The sequence below is a fragment of the Mauremys mutica genome, chromosome 14 (genome assembly GCF_020497125.1).
Source record: "Mauremys mutica isolate MM-2020 ecotype Southern chromosome 14, ASM2049712v1, whole genome shotgun sequence".
Lineage (NCBI taxonomy): Eukaryota > Metazoa > Chordata > Testudines > Geoemydidae > Mauremys > Mauremys mutica.
The window spans coordinates 14670286-14690411 of record NC_059085.1 but is presented as its reverse complement, the minus strand read 5'-3'; the positions used below and the strand labels follow the sequence as shown (position 1 = coordinate 14690411).

At 39.9% G+C, this 20126-nt stretch overlaps 1 protein-coding gene across 4 annotated transcripts in view; it reads left to right on the top strand.

Annotated features, from left to right (window-relative positions):
* The window catches only part of NFATC3 (nuclear factor of activated T cells 3), a 151149-nt gene that overhangs the window by 104947 nt on the left and 26076 nt on the right, over positions 1 to 20126 (top strand). For all 4 annotated transcript variants that reach the window (XM_044987265.1, XM_044987267.1, XM_044987266.1 and 1 more), the window contains exons 6-8: positions 836 to 976; positions 11666 to 11721; positions 12361 to 12487. In XM_044987265.1, the coding sequence (XP_044843200.1) occupies positions 836 to 976; positions 11666 to 11721; positions 12361 to 12487 (324 nt within the window). The remainder of the gene's footprint in view (positions 1 to 835; positions 977 to 11665; positions 11722 to 12360; positions 12488 to 20126) is intronic.

Here is a 20126-nt window from a genome sequence, read left to right as displayed (position 1 = left end):
ATATGTGGAAATTTGGGAAGAGCAAAATTTGTACTTAATGTGCTTTTTCATGTAAAAAGTAATAATCATGTTTCTACATAAGAGCATTAGTATTCATTTTGGGTTTTATGTAACATAATACTTTATAATTTAAAAGTCAAAGCATTTATTTTTGGAAAAAATGCTAATTAATGGTTTCAGTGGGCAGATTCTACATCCTTACTAGAGACTAAGGCCTGGTCTACACTGAGGGGTGGGGAGGGATCGATCTAAGTTACGCAACTTCAGCTACGTGAATAATGTAGCTGAAGTCGACGTACTTAGATCTACTTACCACAGTGTCTTCACTGCGGTAAGTCAATTGTTGATACTCCCCCCATCGACTCCACCTGCACCTCTCGCTCCGGTGGACTCCGCTTGGCCTCTCTCGCTCCAGTTGACGAGAGAGTGTTTGGCAGTTGATTTATCGCGTCTTCACTAGATGCGCTAAATCGACCGCTGCTGGATCAATTGCTCTGGAGGCAAGTGTAGACATGTCCTAAGTAGTAGTGTTTCTAATTCAGCAGTTCAAGTTCTTTGTGGTATTCATTTGTAAACTACAGGTGTGGGAACACCAAAATGGGTCATATAAAGAATCTTAAGTAGCTTTTGATAATTATTTTGACCTTTAAAATAATTCAGAAATATTTTAAACAGATTTCACTAAACTGAAAAGTGAATCCAATGTATGCGGTTAACCTATTGTGAAGTTTCATGATTGCTTACTATATCATCCTTCATTTAGTAATTTCAGTTTGACTCAAAATATGAAAGTAGTTAAACATTTTTTCCTTTTTCAACCCTCTTTAAAAAATAGCTCAGCGATCTGCTCAAGAACTTCCTCAGATAGAAAAATACAGCATCAACAGTTGTTCTGTAAATGGAGGCCATGAAATGGTTATGACTGGATCTAATTTTCTTCCAGAATCAAAAATTATATTTCTTGAAAAAGGACAAGGTAAGTTTCCTTTTTTAGTTTTGAAAAGAACTGGAATTATGAATGTTTCAGTGGTAAATGTATTACAACTTGCAAAGGTTTTAATCTCAAACTTCAATTTGATCAGTGATCTGTGTTCTGTGGGTTAGCTGCTATAAAAGAAAATAGTACAGTTGCTGCCTCAGGAAGATGATTACAAATCAACTGGTTCCTCACTGAAAACTTGGAACTGCTTATACATTGCATATATTATGCATTCCCCTTCTCTTGTGTTTTACTAGAAAAAAATTGTATGAAATATAACAGGGAACTATTTGACGTCTGTTCCAGTTATTTGTTCACCATTTGAGTCGTGTGTTGCCTGTGACTTAATTGCTGCTTAGGAATTAGCTGTGTTATCATGCTTTCAGGTGAGGAATTGTTGGGATTCCTTCAGAGAACTTTTCCATACGACTTAGCCAGAATACCTTGTCCAGTTCTGGGAGAATACTTCATCCAGTTTTTTGGGATCCAAAAAACTCAGTTTAACACCAGATTTTGTCACCTGGATTCCTTGATTTGGCATACAGCAAGCTATGCTGAGTTGATCAGCCTTAAACGTAGCGGGTGGGTACAGGGCATTTCACACATCCAAGTTCTACAGAAAACTTCTTGCTTTATATATGTTTACACATTACATTGCATTTACTGTGCATTGCATCAAACATTTTACTTTGCAGGAACCATTCCCTGTGTAGCATGCTCTATCCATGCATTGTCCCTGCTCATCCTAGTCTTTACCTGATCTCTACATTCCTAACTTTCTTGTCCTTTGTTAGTAAATGGGTCCTTGGGTGTTCTCCCTCTTATCTTAGCTGGTTCAGACATTCTATCTTTTTAGCCTCCTGACCTGTTTACTTATCTTATTTAGTAGAAATGATCTGTTTACTACCCTAATTTTGTCCACTGAGAAATGAGGCCTCCCTCCATGTGTTAATTGGTCATGTCAGGCGAGACCTCCACTGCAGGAATAAACATCATGAACAAATTGGTAAATAGAGAATTTTGTGTTCATACAAGTTTGACAAACAATTAAGAGGCAGAGGATAAAAAAATAAAAATTTTGGTAACCATGAATGATGTCTACATAAAATATTTTTTCTCAGAGTACATAAGGCATCAATAGATCTTTAAAAATCTGGTTCATATGGCTTATCTGTTTAAAGGTAAGCATGTGCATTTGCATGTATATATGTGCATAAGTAAATACAATGCCAGATGTGTGCACAAATCAGATATTTGCAATATGTAAAGAGAGAGATGCTGAATTTGCCACTTGCATACATACCCAAATTGTGCATGTATATTGGATATTTGCATGCATAAGGAGTCAAACAAATGTGTGAGTGCCTAAAAATCTGGTCTTGTATTTATAGTACATGTACACATCCTATTTATTCTCTTTCTCAAGATTTCAGCTAGTGTACAGAGTAATAAAGATAATACTCCTGGGGGAATTCCGTGCCACTATGCAGAATTCATGTCCCCTGCAGATTTTTTTTTCTCCGCAAAAAATACATTCTGCTAGAGATGCACTGCAGTTACATGTTTTGCCCACTAGGGGCTGCTGTAGTACCAGAAGAGCGGGCAGTTGGCTCAGCCAGCCACAGATAGAGAGGAGAGTGCCCTGCTCATAGGGCCGGGTGAAGAGGCATGGGATATGGGGTGGGGGATGGAAAGAGTAAGGCACATGGGGCTGCTAGGGGATTACATAGACTGGAGTTCAGAAGGGCTAGTGGGTGGGGAGGGCAGACTGGGGCAGGAGCACAGAAGCTAGTGGGTTGACAGCATTGAGCTAGGAGCTGACTGGGATGCAGGAATGGGGGAGGGGAGTGCAGGGATGGATGTGAGGAGAAGGGGTAGCTGAATGGGGATGCAAGGACACATGGGGTGGGGCAGATGTGCCTGACTGAATGAGGGAGGCTAAGGGGTCAGCCAGGATCTGCATGGGGGAGGCTCCCTAACAGTCCCTCCCCACTTACCCCCAAAAAACCTGTTCCATATTTCTCCCACCCATGCCCAACAACCTTCCGGGTTCACACCCAGGTTTCCTCCCACCAATTACTTCCCTCTTCCTCAGCTCATCCATTACCCCAACTCACCCAAGCCTTTGCACTGCTTCTGAGGGGTGGAGGAAATATGTTTCAGTATTGTAGTTTAAAATGAATTACTCAGTTCTGTATTAATATGCTAGTAAGGAATCTATTTGTCAAAAACATTCAGGAAGTCTTTTTAGTTGTCTGTATTGTTACAGACCTACTTGCTGACAGGTATTTTGAAATAAATTACCAAAATAATTGAAACTGGTGTGATTATATTATGTTGTTTTGACAAAACATATGCAGAACTTTAAAATATTTTGTGCAAAACTTTTTCAATTTTTTGGCACAGAATTCCCCCAGAAGTAAGTTGAGAACTGAAGGGCCAAAATTCTTGCCTTATCTTGTTAGTAAAGTCCATTCAAAGTGCTTAGGTTGCAAATATTCATTAGTTTAATATACTTTTTATTAAAGCATTTACTATTTTTCTTCACAAAACTCTAGTGCATTCATGTATTTTAGAAAAACTAAACTTCAAATTGCTCTCATACAATATATAATACAGTACTAACAAATTAACCTTCAGTAGCTAGCAGATTCTTTAAGTTTAATAGTGGGAAATTTTGGAGGCCCTACTTCCTATAGGGTTGGGTAAGAAGATTTGACTGAATAGTGTATTCAGCTGTATATTATTGAAGTAACTACCTGAAATGAAAGCTGCAATTTAAAACTTATCTAAAGAAAATAAGTTTGTTCTTCTTGTTTTAGTCCTGAAGCAGTTGTGTGTTAGGCATAATTGTAGCAGCTTTTTAGGAGGCTTACTTAATTTTGCTAAACTTTTTCTGTTCTTCTTCTTCTTCGGTTTGAGCTTTATCCTGGACCCTTTAATTCAAGGGAGGTTCAAGAGTTCTGGATAACTTGTTTTTATATTAGGGAGCAATCTTGCTGTACCTTCCCCGCTGCTTCTCCTCCTGTCTCCCCTTCTGCCCCTTCTCTCCCCCCCCACCCCAAAAAAATAGGTAGCTTAAAACACTCATGTGCTCAGACATAGAAAAGGAACGCCTCTCTTTTTAAAAAATGTTTGACTGATTTGAAGAAAAAAATTACACAACCTACACAGTGAATACGTATATATTTACATTTTTACAGGGACCCTAACAGCTTGAAATATCATCAACTAAAAAGTAGCTTCAGATACTACATCTGTTCCTGAGTTCTAATACTGTTTGTGGTTTTACAAACTCATTTTCTTATTTTAAAAATATTTCATTCCACTCTTGCTGTGTTTGATACCCACACAAACATTCAGAATGACTGACTGAATAGACACTGGACCATGGAAAAAGAATGAGAATTCTTGGTGCTTGGGGCACTCACCAGGATGTGGGAGACCAGAGTTCAAGTCCCTGCTCCAATGACTACTCAATTACTTATACACAGTGAAACAGCTACAACAGGAGAGATTGAAAGACCCACACCAGAATATCTCATAGCCCAGCAGCTAAGGTTCTCTTCTGTGGTCTGGGAGACCCAAGTTAAAATCCCTGTTCCTTATCAGGCAGTGGGGGATTTGAACCCAGGCCTTCCATATTCCTGGGTAAGTGCCTTAATCAGTGGATTAAAAGTAATGAGGAGGTCACCACCATTATGGGCATTCTGGACTGCTCCTTTAGGTGATTGCTCCTCATTCTTCAGTTAATATGCAACTAGAATCAGATGTTTCTTGGCAGCTCAGCAAACTGAATTTTGCAACCAGTCAGGGCATAAGAACATAAACTAAATTCCGCCTCTCCGCCAACATGGATTTTGTGCCTTGTCTTCAATAGGCTGTCTGGGGAAAGATAAAAATCTAGCTGTTGTACTGGGCTTAAATTTTCTCTAAATGCCTTGTAAAATAAAGTACGTGACTCAAATCTGTGGTGGTATACACAAAACCAAACTGATAACTCAAAAAGTATTTTAATATCAACGGACTTGTAGGGGGGTACTTGACAAATCACCAGTTAAGTTTCAATGGCCTTGTGTTGTCAACTTCACCCTGCATGTCATTAACTTCCAGTAAACATCCAGCTTTGCTGGTGCTTAAATATTAGAGACCTGACAGGGACTTCATTAACTCACATGCCCTTCTTTTTCTTGTGCAGCAGTTCCATATCTATAATATATAGATCACATTTTACCAATTTTAATTTAAAAATACAGAATTAATTTGGGGAATAATGAAATGACAGTATAGTGCTAATATATTAAATAATCCTTTTATGTTAACAATTGTATATCTGATGGTGTAATTTCCAGAATAATAAAATCATTTCCCCTACCATTAGTGTAAAACTTTGTTTAGTTGGACAGACTTTCATTATTTTTTATCTGAAACTTGCAATGAGTCTGACATAGGTCTAAGTAAAAGATAAATCTGAACGTCTCAGTCATGATCTTGTATTTTGCAATATATTACCATTGAAATAGAGCTGTTGCTAGATATTGGTAATTTCTCTCTCTTCAAAAGCTGATGTCTAAATACACTTTTATAATTACAATCCTAACAAAGAAGTTGGTATCAGTGGTAGATCACATTAGTTAACTTTGACCTCAGCTATATATTAACAAATCTTTGTTACAGACAAAGCTGCTAAACACATAACATACCTGACATAGGACCACAAAAGCAAGGAAATATAATGCTAAATATATACCCTCTACTAATCCACACACACCACTTCACTACTACAATTAGCTACACCACAACCTTAATTCTGCTCCATAGGGATGCCATCTTTCTGTCACCATTATTACCACAAAACCCCCTCCCAGCACCAAATTACTAAATCAGACATCCACAACTAATAGTGTTTTGAGGGCAGAGTTTGATAAGATGGGTAGTGGAAAGCTAGCATCCATATGAGTGCAAAGTTAAGGTTGTGGTTCATAGATAAGGACAGATGGGACCACTGTGATCATCTAGCCTTCTGCATAACAAAGGGCGTAGAACTTTCCTGAATTAATTACTGTTTGAACTAGAGCATATATTTTAAAGAAGAATCTAATCTTGATTTTAAAAATTGCCAGGCATAGTGGAATCCACCAGACAATCTGCTTAATTGTTGCAGTGGTTAATTACACTGGTCTACAATTTTTGAGAAGTCGTCTGCTTCAGAGATAAAATGTGATATTTATTATGTATTTTGATGTGCTGAATTCAAATATGACAATTAAAACAACTGGCTACTGTTTCTAAGATATTTAAGTTTTTACATTTTATGTCTATGTATATTGTGTAGATAGTAGAGTTTTAATCATAAATTGTAAACCTAGGTCTTTTCATGTGTTTATGGTTGCTTTACATGATAATATTTCACCTGTCCTGTTTATGTAACACTTTAAAAATCAGCAAAAGGGTTATATAACTAAAATTTATTGTGAAACAAAAGGCAAAAAACTATCATGTACATAGTTTAGTCCTATTCAGTGTCTACTCGGCGCTTCTTGGCTTGTCTCTTGTATTCATTAAATGGAGCATCTCTTGTCACTGTCCAGCAATAGTCTGCAAGCATTGATGGGCTCCATTTGCCCTGATAGCGTTTCTCCATTGTTGCAATGTCCTGGTGAAATCACTCGCCGTGCTCGTCGCTCACTGCTCCGCAGTTCGGTGGAAAAAAATCTAGATGAGAGTGCAAAAAATGTATCTTTAGTGACATGTTGCAACCAAGGCTTTTGTATGCCTTGAGGAGGTTTTCCGCCAATAACCTGTAGTTGTCTGCCTTGTTGTTTCCGAGAAAATTTATTGCCACTAACTGGAAGGCTTTCCATGCCGTCTTTTCCTTGCCACGCAGTGCATGGTCAAATGCATCATCTCGAAGTTCACGAATGTGAGGACCAACAAAGACACCTGCCTTTATCTTAGCTTCACTTAACCTTGGAAATTTTCCACGGAGGTACTTGAAAGCTGCTTGTGTTTTGTCAATGGCCTTGACAAAGTTCTTCATCAGACCCAGCTTGATGTATAAGGGTGGTAACAAAATCTTCCTTGATTCAACAAGTGGAGGATGCTGAACACTTTTCCTCCCAGGCTCCAATGACTGTCGGAGAGGCCAATCTTTCCTGATGTAGTGGGAATCTCTTGCACGACTATCCCATTCGCAGAGAAAACAGCAGTACTTTGTGTATCCAGTCTGCAGACCAAGCAAGAGAGCAACAACCTTCAAATCACCACAAAGCTGCCACTGATGTTGGTCATAGTTTATGCACCTCAAAAGTTGTTTCATGTTGTCATAGGTTTCCTTCATATGAACTGCATGACCAACTGGAATTGATGGCAAAACATTGCCATTATGCAGTAAAACAGCTTTAAGACTCGTCTTCGATGAATCAATGAACAGTCTCCACTCATCTGGATCGTGAACGATGCTGAGGGCTGCCATCACACCATCGATGTTGTTGCAGGCTACAAGATCACCTTCCATGAAGAAGAATGGGACAAGATCTTTTTGACGGTCACGGAACATGGAAACCCTAACATCGCCTGCCAGGAGATTCCACTGCTGTAGTCTGGAGCCCAACAGCTCTGCCTTACTCTTGGGTAGTTCCAAATCACTGACAAGGTCATTCAGTTCACCTTGTGTTATGAGGTGTGGTTCAGAGGAGGAGGATGGGAGAAAATGTGGGTCCTGTGACATTGATGGTTCAGGACCAGAAGTTTCATCCTCTTCCTCTTCCTCGTCTGACTCAAGTGAGAATGATTCCGGTGCATCAGGAACCGGCAGTCCTTCTCCGTGGGGTACTGGGCGTATAGCTGATGGAATGTTTGGATAATGCACAGTCCACTTTTTCTTCTTTGACACACCTTTCCCAACTGGAGGCACCATGCAGAAATAACAATTGCTGGTATGATCTGTTGGCTCTCTCCAAATCATTGGTACTGCAAAAGGCATAGATTTCCTTTTCCTGTTCAACCACTGGCGAAGATTTGTTGCACGAGTGTTGCAGCATGTGTGTGGGGCCCACCTCTTGTCCTGATCTCCAATTTTGCAGCCAAAATAAAGGTGATAGGCTTTCTTAACCATAGTGGTTATACTGCGCTTTTGTGATGCAAAAGTCACTTCACCACAAACATAGCAGAAATTATCTGCACTTTTCACACAAGTACGAGGCATCTCTGCTCACTTTGGCTAAACAGAAATGTGTCCCTTTGCAAAATCAAACACTGACAACTAAGAGAGCACAACACTATGATTTCTAGAGCTGATATAGGGCAATTTGTTCAGCAGAGTGATGTAAGCTTTATGATTGCATCATCCATGACTTCTAGGAATAACATGATGCAATTCATATCATGTATGACGCAATACCAGCTTTAGATTGCATCATTCATTGTTTTGCCTAAAAAGCAAGTACTGTCCAAACCCAGTCATAGATTTATTCATAGATCCAGTCAAAGATGTATTTTAGTCATTTCTGGTTTAAATTGAGATCCCTTCTCTTTATAACTCACTTATCCTCCGCTATTCCCAAGTCAAGGGTCGTATATACTGACCCAATAGCATATCTTGAAAACTAGAGCCAATCAACAATTTTAAGCATCATTTTTGTTCTCAGTGACCCAGAATTAGTAAAGTTAGACTACATTTATTTCAGAAGCATTTTGGCTGTAGAGCAGTGTTATTAAAAATGTTCACCTTATTTCCAGTCTGAACTTGTCTAGCTTCAACTTCCAGCCATTGGATCTTGTAATACCTTTGTCTAAGCTGAAGAGCCCATTACCAGTTTCTTGTTCCCTATGTAGATACTCAGCCTGTGATCAAACTATCCCTTAACTTTCTATTTGCTAAACTAAATAGACTCAAAGAGCTCAGTCACAATAAGGCATGTTTCCTAATCCTGTAATCATTCTTGTTGCTCTTTGCTGAATCGTCACCACTTTATCAATGTTTTTCTTGAACTGTGGACCTCAAAACTGGATATAATATTCCAGTAACAGTTGTACCAATGCCAAATACAGAGATATCTCCCTATACCCACAGAGATCCCCCTGTTTCTACATACAAGGATTCCATTAGCCCTTTTGATCACAGTGTCACACTGGGAGCTCATATTGAGATGATTACCCTCCAGCATTCCCAAATCATCTTCAGAGTCTCTGCTTCCCAGGATAGACTCCCCCAGTCCTTTGGTCTACATTCTTTGTTGTTCTTAAACTGATAGTCCCTATTGTATTCCAGAGGATTGCATTAGGACCATATTGTCAGTGAATGTTCATAACTCCTTACATACTATCCTTACATACATGTTGCAATGATTATGATGACCAGTATGACACAGGTTTTCAGTAGAGACCTTACTTGTATGTAGATGCCAGACCCAAGGAATCCCTGTAGCCCTTATACACCCCATGTGCTCTGCCAGTTGGCACCAAGAGGTCCCTGGGTCACAGTGCTCCAGCTGCCTCGGTTCCTTTCAGCCTACACTAGCTGATGGGTTAGAACCAAACTGGGGTAAACCCGGATCAGTCTTCAGTGTCTAGCTTAGATAACACTATTAGGATTTTTTAGTATAGGATTAATTGGTATATAGCTAAGGATAGATTTTTAGTCAAAACTTTCTTTGCTTCTGAGATGGTCGATCCAAAGACTAGTAAAACAGGCTTTAAGAGATGTGCTTCCTGCCCATCTGTCTTTCCAGCATCCAGTACACATACCAAATGCCTTGTCTGTCTAGAAGAGGGGTACTCTCCTTCAAATGCTCTACATTTATTCCAAGAACGAGAAAGACGTGGCAGAACACACTACAGGCAATTCTGCTACAGGAGACATTCGCAACAAAGCCTGTTGGATCTGAACTTTTGTATGGATCCAAGACCATACCATAGACCAACCTCCACCTCAAATACATCAGAGGTTAAACTCTTCAGAGACACATGCTTCTTGTCTGCTTCACGTCTGAGCTCAAAGACTATGGCTCTGTCACAGTTCAGAGCAACTTAACCAGTATTCCCCCTTCCATGGGCAAGCAAGGGCACCCATTCTCAGGCTTCCAACTCCCCAGCCATCCTCTCTATGGGCAGAGACATGCACCTCTGTCCTTCATGATGGGGGTATTTTCAGGCTGTACTGTTCCCGGCCTATACTTTAAATTCTCCAGTAAAGTCAGATTGTCTAAGCAGGCCTACTCTGTTTTCGTCTCAAAGTCTATAACATAATTTTCCACCACACAGCTCTTTCTAACCAAATATATATATTCTTAAGGTAAAATCATTACAGAGAAAAGATATTAAAAACAATAAAGAAACTACAGAGTCCTGTAGCACCTGATGAAGTGGGTATTCACTCACGAAAGCTCATGCTCCGATACTTCTGTTAGTCTATAAGGCGCCACTGGACTCTTTGTCGCTTTTTACAGATCCAGACTAACACGGCTACCCCTCTGATAATAAAGAAACTACATTCATGCAAATAAGCTTACCATAGATTACCTCCTGATTCGAACTAGGTGAAGAATCCTTCAGACCCCATCAAGGAGTTTTTCAGTGGTTACAAATTCATAACTGCCTTGGTTCAAAACTAGCACACCCATGAATCTGAGAATCACACTTTTTTCTCCAGTTCAGGCATCTGGTTTTGTCCTTGTGTAACAGGTGATCAGCAGACAGTGAGTTTCTGCTCAGAGTGCAGCATCAAATTACACTGCTTGTATGATTGTAGTAACTTAGTTGCATATGTGTTGGCAAAAGTAGTCCTACCTTTTCACTGAAATGTAAAAAATACGACTTTTTAGTCTAATTTTGTTGTAGACACTGTTGAAGTCACTTGCTCCCTAATGCTTGTGTTTTAAGTATCCTATATGTACTATTGTTTTTAATTACATACTGGTATTTGTCCTATGGTGGTTTGTGCAATATGACACAAACTTAAAAGCAACCATTCAGCTTTCTACTGGTAGTGTATAACATCTATGAATAGTTGCATCTCTGGTTTTTTTTCCTTTTTTGTCTTCTACCAAAAGGTGTACACATGCTTGCTTCTGGAATTAGAAATATTAATTTAATTTTTATCACATTATGTAATAGGAGCTTTTACCTTTAAACAAGTATCAGCATTCTTTTTTCATTAATGTATTTTTTTATAAATATATTTAAACAGATTTTAATTGGTCCATGTAAATTAAGTAGAATGGGCCAGATATTCAGCTTATGTTAAATGACACAGTATGTTAACACTAATACACATCAGTTAAGGATGTGACCATTAAATTTTACAACTTATTTTAATTTACTTGATATTTTAAAATCATAGTGGAAAACCTGAATTTTCTCCTCCTATTTAAAGAATATCAGTGTAAAGAACTATACGTGCTCTTTGACTGTGGTGTCAACTCACAATATAATCTATGCAGAAATCCTTAGTGATATAGATTTGTTTGTAAAGAAAACTTTGATCAGATTACAATAAAGTAAAAAAAGAGCCTTGGATGTTTGCAACAGTAAGAACATTTAAGAATCTTAGACTCTGTTTACAATAACTGCAATATCTTCTTGTAACTGAACTTTAATATTTTGAATTGCATTCACTTTTATTCAGCGTATTTCAGAAAATACTTTTTCGCCTGAATTTCTTGTAAACTTAATTTCTCTCAACAGATGGACGACCTCAGTGGGAAGTAGAAGGGAAAATAATTAGGGAAAAGTGTCAAGGGGTGAGAAACTTATTTTTCTTTGTTACTTTTTCTTTGTTTCTGTTTTTTAAGTAAGAAATTGGTCTTCATTGTCTTGTTTTTCAGTTTAGACTTTTACTGTAAAGTAAATGATTAATAGGACACATGAACAAGTTTTGAAGTTTACTTACTTCATCTGAAGACTTTTTCTAAATTGTCGTAACAATATAAAGCAGTTATTAGGTTGCTGCTTCCTAAGAAAATGAAATGGTAAACTTGTTTGAAAAACTAAAAGGAGAAATTTGGAATAACTGTTAAGGTGAGAAGTAATTTTGATTGCATTAGACTCCTGACAATGAGATGAGCGGTATGAAGTTTAGTGTCTGCTACCATGGCATTCATATGCTCATGAAGATAAATTATTACCTCACGTAAGTGTATTCTTAAATAAAAATGTAATATCTAGAATATGCAAAAATGTCTCCCACGTCACAGGTCTTAAATTATATTTTATGTTTCTGCTTTACTGTTTAGAAGATGCATGAAGCAATAGCTTCATCCAACTAAAAATCCCTGTTTGAGTTAACATTGCAATCAGTACTCATGCAGTATTCTTTATTTAACAGGTGTATTTCATTTACATTTTATATGTAATGCTATCTTGTTTCAACTTTAATTTAGGCTAACATTGTTCTTGAAGTTCCTCCATACCATAACAAAACGATTACAGCTGCAGTCCAGGTGCAGTTTTATCTTTGCAATGGGAAGAGGAAAAAAAGCCAGTCTCAACGTTTTACTTATACACCAGGTACACACAGCTACTGCATCTTACTGCAAGCTAGTTAGTGTACACTTTTTTAAAAAAATTACTAAAATTTAGTGTATTTCATAGATACCATACAAAATATGTTCCCTTTGAGTCGATGTGACTAATTTTTTCCAGTTTGTGAATTGCCAATTAAGAATTTGTCTAATTTCATAATAGAAACTTTAATCCAATGTAGTAGTGTGAAATAATATGAATAGGGTTAAGAATGTCTATTTTGGCAATTATATTTTTACAACGTTATTTAATTCTTTTATTCCTATAGCTTGTTAATTCACATGGAGTGTGAATTCTCAGTGGTCACTGTTTTTCATGATTCTGTTCTGTCTCCAGTTAGTGATACTGTGTGGTGAATTCCAGGAGTACAGTCACAGATGATAGAGGAATAGATCATCCCCCGTTTATACTATGCCAGTCTTTCTCTCAATAGTCAAAATACAACTTTGGAGTTCAGATGAGATAGAAAAAAATGTACTCCATAGATATCTTGCAGTGTGGAGAGAGCTAGTCTTGGAACTTTGTAAGAATGGCATACTCTAGTTGATCTGACTTAGCAAGAGTGTTATTGGTATTGGGGAAAACCCTACTGCAGATATATAACACTTATTCTTTTTGGATGGCTTTCCAAGTGGACTTAAAGTTCCTAATAGACTGTAAAGAGCAGTCAGGAGTTCATCAAGAACCAGTGATAACTGTAAGTGTAAATTCCCTTCAGCATTGCTTTGTACACGCTGTTTATGTGAAATTGGAGGACTTGACATACACAAGTATATATCAGAAAACTAATGGATGCTCCTAACAGGCACTGTAGACTGACACCTGAATTATTATTTTATACCAAAAGTACACCAAAGTAATCATACGGTGGCTCTTTACTGAAAAAACTACTCTTGAAATATTGGAATGAGTAATGGAACATACCAGCTTAAAATGTGTCCAAAATAAAAAGGAAGTGAAGTTATAAATGAAGCTACATTACGGCAACCCTTAACACCCACTTGAAGGGTTTCCTGTTTTCATTTTAACATGCATGCTGTAAGCCAGTAATTGATTGACAGGTGTTGGCAGGAAAAAGCTATTGTGCTTATAAGTAAGCCCCTGTTACCCATGGCCTTTGGCTTAAAAAAGAAGCAGGGGGACTCAAATTATTGAAGAATGTGTGAACCTACAATTCTGTGACTGTTTTAGAAAGAACCCAGGAGCTGAAAGGAAATATGAAATAAGTCCACGTAGGCATGGTAATAAGCTAATTGTTGATTCCATTAAGGTCAACAATGACCTACTTAAGGGAACCTCTTTTGAGCTTCACCTCTTTCTTCTTGGAGTCTCTGCTCCATGATCTACATGGCCAATGAGAATTGTTTAGCCACGGATATCAACACCAAATAATGAGATGGCCTAATAGAGATAGTAGCAGTGCTGCCCTTTAAATTTAGCTCCCAGCAGCTCACCACCCATGTTAAAAGCACTGAAGACCATTTCATCAGATGTTCCGTCTGACATATTTGAATGCTTGGGGGACAGTGGTGTTGAAAAGCCTATTACTCAGTCGAACTAAAGGCCATTCTTCCTCTTTTCCTCAGGAATTTTGTAGGAACTTCACATACAGGACCCATTCAATTCAAAATGCCATATCCCCTCGATTTTTTTTCTTTCAAGAAAACTTCAAAGTATTATTGGATGTACCTAAAAAAAAATTCCTTTGCAATAATGGGAAAAAGTTGCTAAATATCTTAACTGTTACTTAATTGAAAGAGCCTTTGTTTATTTGACTAATTTACAGCATGATATATATCCATAATATGTTAAGTAGTATTTCATAATTATCCATTCTTCCTCTCCCAGACTTCCACATAAATTCTCACCCCACACCCCTTCCATGTCCAGCAGTCTGTACTGTGGGCATTCCCCTTTACCCTGCTGGTTGAAGGCAGAGCAACATCAGATAGACCACATCTGATAGATCAAGGGTCTCCTTTTGGTAGCAGAGACTTTCAGGATAGAATTACCCCCAAAAAATGAATTTGACTAATTGGAGACTTCTAAAACAGGTTTTTAAGTGCCCCCCCCCCCAAAAGCCAGGGAATTAAGTGTCCACTGTCCTGTCCCCGTCTCCCTCCCTCCCCCCCCCTCCCCCCAAAAAGCCAGGGAATTAAGTCACAGAGGTGGCACACAGGAGATCTCACAGGCAGATCCCATAAAGGTACCTTGCAGGGGCAGGTGGAGCAGTAGCAACTGCCACTACCATCACTGCTGCAACTGATTGTTACGCAGCAGCCTCTCCTCAACTTCAGCAGATGAGCTGTTTAGGAATCCATTGGGGCCACCACTCCCTCACTAGAGGGTGCTCCTTGAAGTAATGAAGTGACTCTGCTTAAGACAGCTTATTTGCCCATGGAGCCGCCTTCTACAAAGAAAATGGTGGAGGAATACCCCTTCCTCGCTTTTTACAGCTCCATCTTCAGTAGGACCCTTCTAAAGATTCCTCCACCTCAAGAATAGAGTGGAGACATTACCTAACCATAATTCCTCTCCCCCTGCCCCAAATTATTTTAAAGGCTAGAGGAAACTTCATATGGTGAAAACCAGTAGCTTGAACTTGCATGCTTTTCAAAAAAATTATTTTCCCTTTATCCCTGCAAGTTTCAAGTGCTCCTCTTTTCAGACTCTGGGCCAGAATCTCCCTGCCAAGCAAAGAGAGAGATGCATCTCCAGTCTGTGTTTCTAAAAGAACTAAAACCAAACATATCATACCTCTAAGGGCCATAAGGTTTAAAAAAAAAAAAAAAGGACGCTAAGAGTAAAGAAGAAGAGAAATTCTTTCTCCTCCTCATCCAGCTCAATTTCCCTGAAGGAAGAGGAATTATCTAGCTTGGCCCAAGTAGAACTTAGCAAATATTTGATCACATATTATGGATGTTGCTAACCAAATTGGAAATGGTCCCTGAGACGCTCCAGGAGCCACTAGTCTCATGGAAACCGAAGTGAGCCTCTCAGAAATACTTTCCAGCAAAAGTTAAAGAAAGAATTGTTCCATTACATCCTGAGTTTTTGAAAAAGAAATCAAGACTGAGTGAGAGTTCCTTATCAAAGCCAAGAGTTTCAACAGACAAGTCAAAGCTTCTGTTCTTTACCCAAGAACAAGAGAAAGATTTGGTCGCTCTGCCAAAGGTGGAAGCTGAGATTCTGCCTTGCTCAAAGACATGAATTCCTTCAGAGGAAGAGGGGGTTTTTAACTAAAATTTTCAACAAAGGGGGAAAAATCCAGTCATGTCTGAGTCAAGATGATAAACTGAAAACTAGTTTGAACAGGATCTCAGTAGCAGCTGCTTTTGTTGCTGACATTTTAGTTCAGGCCTCTCCCACTGGGCTAGTGAGTGCTTCATGAATCTACAGAAAAATCCTGGTTGTCTTTAGTGTCCGTTTTCAGAGAAGGAGAGCATGCTCATTTATCCCTGCTTACAGTGATCATCCCATCAGGTGGTGCTTGAGGATCTAGAAGAAACTGTAACCTGCTTACAGGTTTTTACCAGGTTTCAGGTGATCAGAGTGAAGAATCATCTCCAACTTCTGCATGTAGGAGTGATCCTGGATACCAAGGAGAGACAAAGTTGTATTTTTTGGAGGAGAGATCACAGTAGATACTCATTAATTCACCAAGTGCTGTCTGGTCATCAGACATCCCTGAAAATTTGAATGCTATTCCTCAGCCAGATTTCATGTGTGGGCACTCTTCAGTGGGTCAGATTTCATATGAGGATACTCTCAAAACGCCATACCAGGAAGAAATTGCAATCAATCAGAATGTTACCACTGTTCTAAAGTCATTCACTTCCTCGCTCTAGTCATGGACTCATCCTTTGAAATTCAAATGGGTATCTGATGTCAGAGCCAGGGAGACTCATGATCACTGCTGTTGCCAGTCTTCGTGGATGGAGTGCACACCAAACTGAAGTGGTTAGGAGGACATGGACTAATTTGGGAGAAGAATATAAGCTGACTATAGATAAGGGCCATCAGCATCATGGACTGTTCTTTGCAGACAACACCAACTGCACTGTGCACTGCACAAGGAATCAATTTATTTTCTGACTTGGTTAGAGTATGATCTTTCCTCTCATACCCATCCACATAAAGGGGAAGGGAGAGCTCAGGAGTAGCCTGACTGAGCAGGAGGGACCTGGACCTGGGAAAATGGAGTGTGAATCCTTCAGGATTTCAGGAGATGTCGGATTTAAGGTTCCAATCATAGATCTCTTTACCTTGAGGGAAAATAGGCAGTGAAGTTTTTTTGTGAGCAGATGAGAACCTGAAAAGAAAGCAATTGATGCTCCTATCTCAAAGGTCTCAAGGCATCCTTTATGCCTGTCCTCTCATATCATTGACAAGGCCAGTAAAATTATCCTTAAAAAAATGTCCCATAGTCATCACGATAGTCCTATACTAGCCATGCAGATGGCCATAGTTCTCTGACTTAGGTTGCAAATGAAACACCTTCTGAAATTATCAGCCTGGAAAGAAATCCTGAGCCAGAGACCAATCCACTACTCAAACTCAGCTCTGCTAAAAGTTAACATGCAAGATGGAAAGGGAGAATTGAAGTCTCTGGAACTCTCAGAGTTCAGGATACACTCTTAGAAGGAGACAGGTCTCTACCAGAGCAAGTGTTTTGAATTATAAGGAATCAACAAAGAGTTCTAATTATCATCATGTCAAAAGGTACATTAGAGTAGATACACATGGTAGTCCTCCAGTGATATATAGCTTTCCTTTCTGGAGCTTGAATTTAGTTCTAGGAGACTTAAAGCAACCATTTGAATCACTACACTCTGTTTTGGCCTACTTTCTCTCAAAGCGGATTTCTTAGAAGCAGTCACCTTGGTTAGGAGAGTATCCGAAGTCGGAGCATTGACTATGAAGCCACGTCTGTATATTCCATAAGAACAAAGTGATTCTTTGGATAGAGACATAATTTATTCCAAAAATTAACATTAATTTTCCACAGGTTGCCAGTGAGTTTGCCTTTCCTTCTCTAATCCTAAACATCCCAAGGAGATTGAAATAAAATGGCAGTCAGGATGACATTTAACATTTACCTCAAGGACATGGAACCTTATCAGAGGTCCACAGTATTTTTCATCTTATGTCATTCTTGAGTGAAAGGAAGAGCATCACTAAATCCTCCATTGCAAGATGGATTAAAGCATGTATTGCAGAAGTCTATAGAGCATGTAGAGTGAATCTAACAGTCTGCGTCCTGGGAGGTTCAGCAACCTCTTTGGGCAAAAAGGTCTAGTGCTTCATATGAAGAAACCTGTAAGTCAGCTATATGGATATCAGTGTGAACATTGGACATCAGCCTTGTAGTACTTTTGTTATTCTTCCTCCGATGCAGCCTTTGGAAGAAGGCTACTTTAGAAAGAAGGTACTGCCTCAGCAGTAACCCAGAATCAGTCCTCATATACAGTAACTCTTCGCTTAAAGTCATCCCGGTTAACGTTGTTACATTGCTGATCAATTAGGGGACATGCTCGTTTAAAATTGTGCAATGCTCCCCTCTAACGTCGTTTGGCAGCCACCTGCTTTGTCCGTTGCTTGCAGGAAGAGCAGCCTGTTGCAGCTAGCTGGAGGGGGAACCACGGTGGACCGGCAGCCCCCCACCAGCTCCCCCCTCCCCTAAGTTCCCTGTGCTAAAGCCCCCCAGCAGGCTATCAGTCGGCAGTTCAGCTGTCCCTCCCTCCACTGCCATGTGCTGCTCCCCGCTTACCCCTTCTCCATATAGAGCAGGGAGGGGACATGGAGGGAGGGAGAGAGACAGAGAGCCTGGGGCAGCAGCCGCTGTCTCAACTTCCTGATCCGCTTAAAAAGACAATGCTCTTAAGAGTGAGTCAGCTTACTTAAAGGGGCAGTGTGCATCTCTCTCTCTCCTCCACACACAAGGAGTGTGTCTGTCTCTGTCTGCTATGCTGTCTCCCCTCCCTCCTGTTTGTGCTGCCTTGATGAGAGGCTACATTAACAACAGTGTGTTAACCCTTGAGGGCTCAGCCCAGTGCTAGTTCATCATTTTGCAGCAAGGCATTCACTGGGAGATATCCCACCCTTTTCCACCCTTCAACTTCATCACTTCAACCAAGCTTCACAATCTCATAGCTGTGAACAGTATTAATTTGTTGGTTTAAAACACATACTGTGTGTATATCTATAAAATATATAGTTTTTTGTCTGGTGAAAAAAATTTCCCTGGAACCTAACACCCTCCCTCCCCCCATTTACATTAATTCTTATGGGGAAATTGGATTCACTTAACATTGTTTCGCTTAGTCGCATTTTTCAGGAACAGAACTACAATGTGAAGCGAGGAGTTACTGTACGTAGTATGAATCCTCCTCCCAAACTAGGGATAAATGCTGCTTTGCACATCCCCGGACTATAGCCACAGGTGGGCCTGGGATAGGCCGTGACCCCACCCAGTTAGCATCCAAGCCCACCTGAATATGAGCCTGCTTGAACCCCCTCTAACTCCTGTAACAACAGCAGCTGTGGTAGATGGCTCCAGGACCCTGGCAAGGACATGAGAGCCACCTCCTCCCTCCCATCATCTGTTCCAGATCAGTCAGTAACTGCCTCCCCCACCCAGTAGAGAGGCTGGGGTACACTACTAGAGAGAATATGGCTGCCCTGCAGAGACCTGTATGGCTTCCTGACAGTCCCCACACATGGGGAGCTGTGCAGCTGAGGCAGCAGGTGTTGAGTAGGACAGAGAAGAACAGGGCCTTTTGCTTCTGTGGTATTGGGAACAGCACATTACATAGCAGGTGATGGGGGCTGGATAGCAGGGATAGGAAATGGGGCTCAGCCAAGCTTTCTGGTCATTGCCTGTTCCCCATAATTGGGGCTCATCCAAACGTCCATTCCTAGCTAATCCTCTGCCACATTCCACTGTACAGACTGTCAGACTAGAGAGGGGAGGTAAATGGAAAACTGTCCTTCTTACCTGTGAATTTGCTGTCTTATACATTCCATGTTTCATGTTCTGGAATACCCAGAAATGGTTTACTTCAGAACTGAAGTAGTTGGATCTCGCCTCTGGTTTCCAAGGTTAAAAGGGAAAATACATGTTTGCGTAAGAAGTATCTGTATATTTCCGAAGGCTCTGTTACAAGATTTGTTTGTTAATATTTGGTGGCATTAATGTATTTAGTTAGTATTTTCCAGCTTTGCAATGTCATTATGGTGTATAATTGACAGTATAATTGGGTGTACAGTAGGGGATCTTCTGGCATAGTTAAATCACACCCTAGCCAACATAGCTGTGTTGGCAAAACTTTTACTTTTTAGATCTGCGGAGGTATAATTTGGAGCCTCTGGTAATAGTTTCATAACCCTTTCCCCTGTATGTGCGGATTGGTGCTGAACTTCTTGTCAGAACCTTGTCAGTGAAGCTCACTGGTTGGCCCCTAGTGTCCTTTATTAACTCAGATCTACTGAGCTTAGGCCCCTGACCAGTAATAATACAGTAACACCCCACCTCCCCCCAAGCCAATACAAAGCATAGGGCAGTAGTTCAGAAGATGGAGACCCTGGGGGTTACTGATGAGGAAATAGGGAGCTGAAGGAAAAC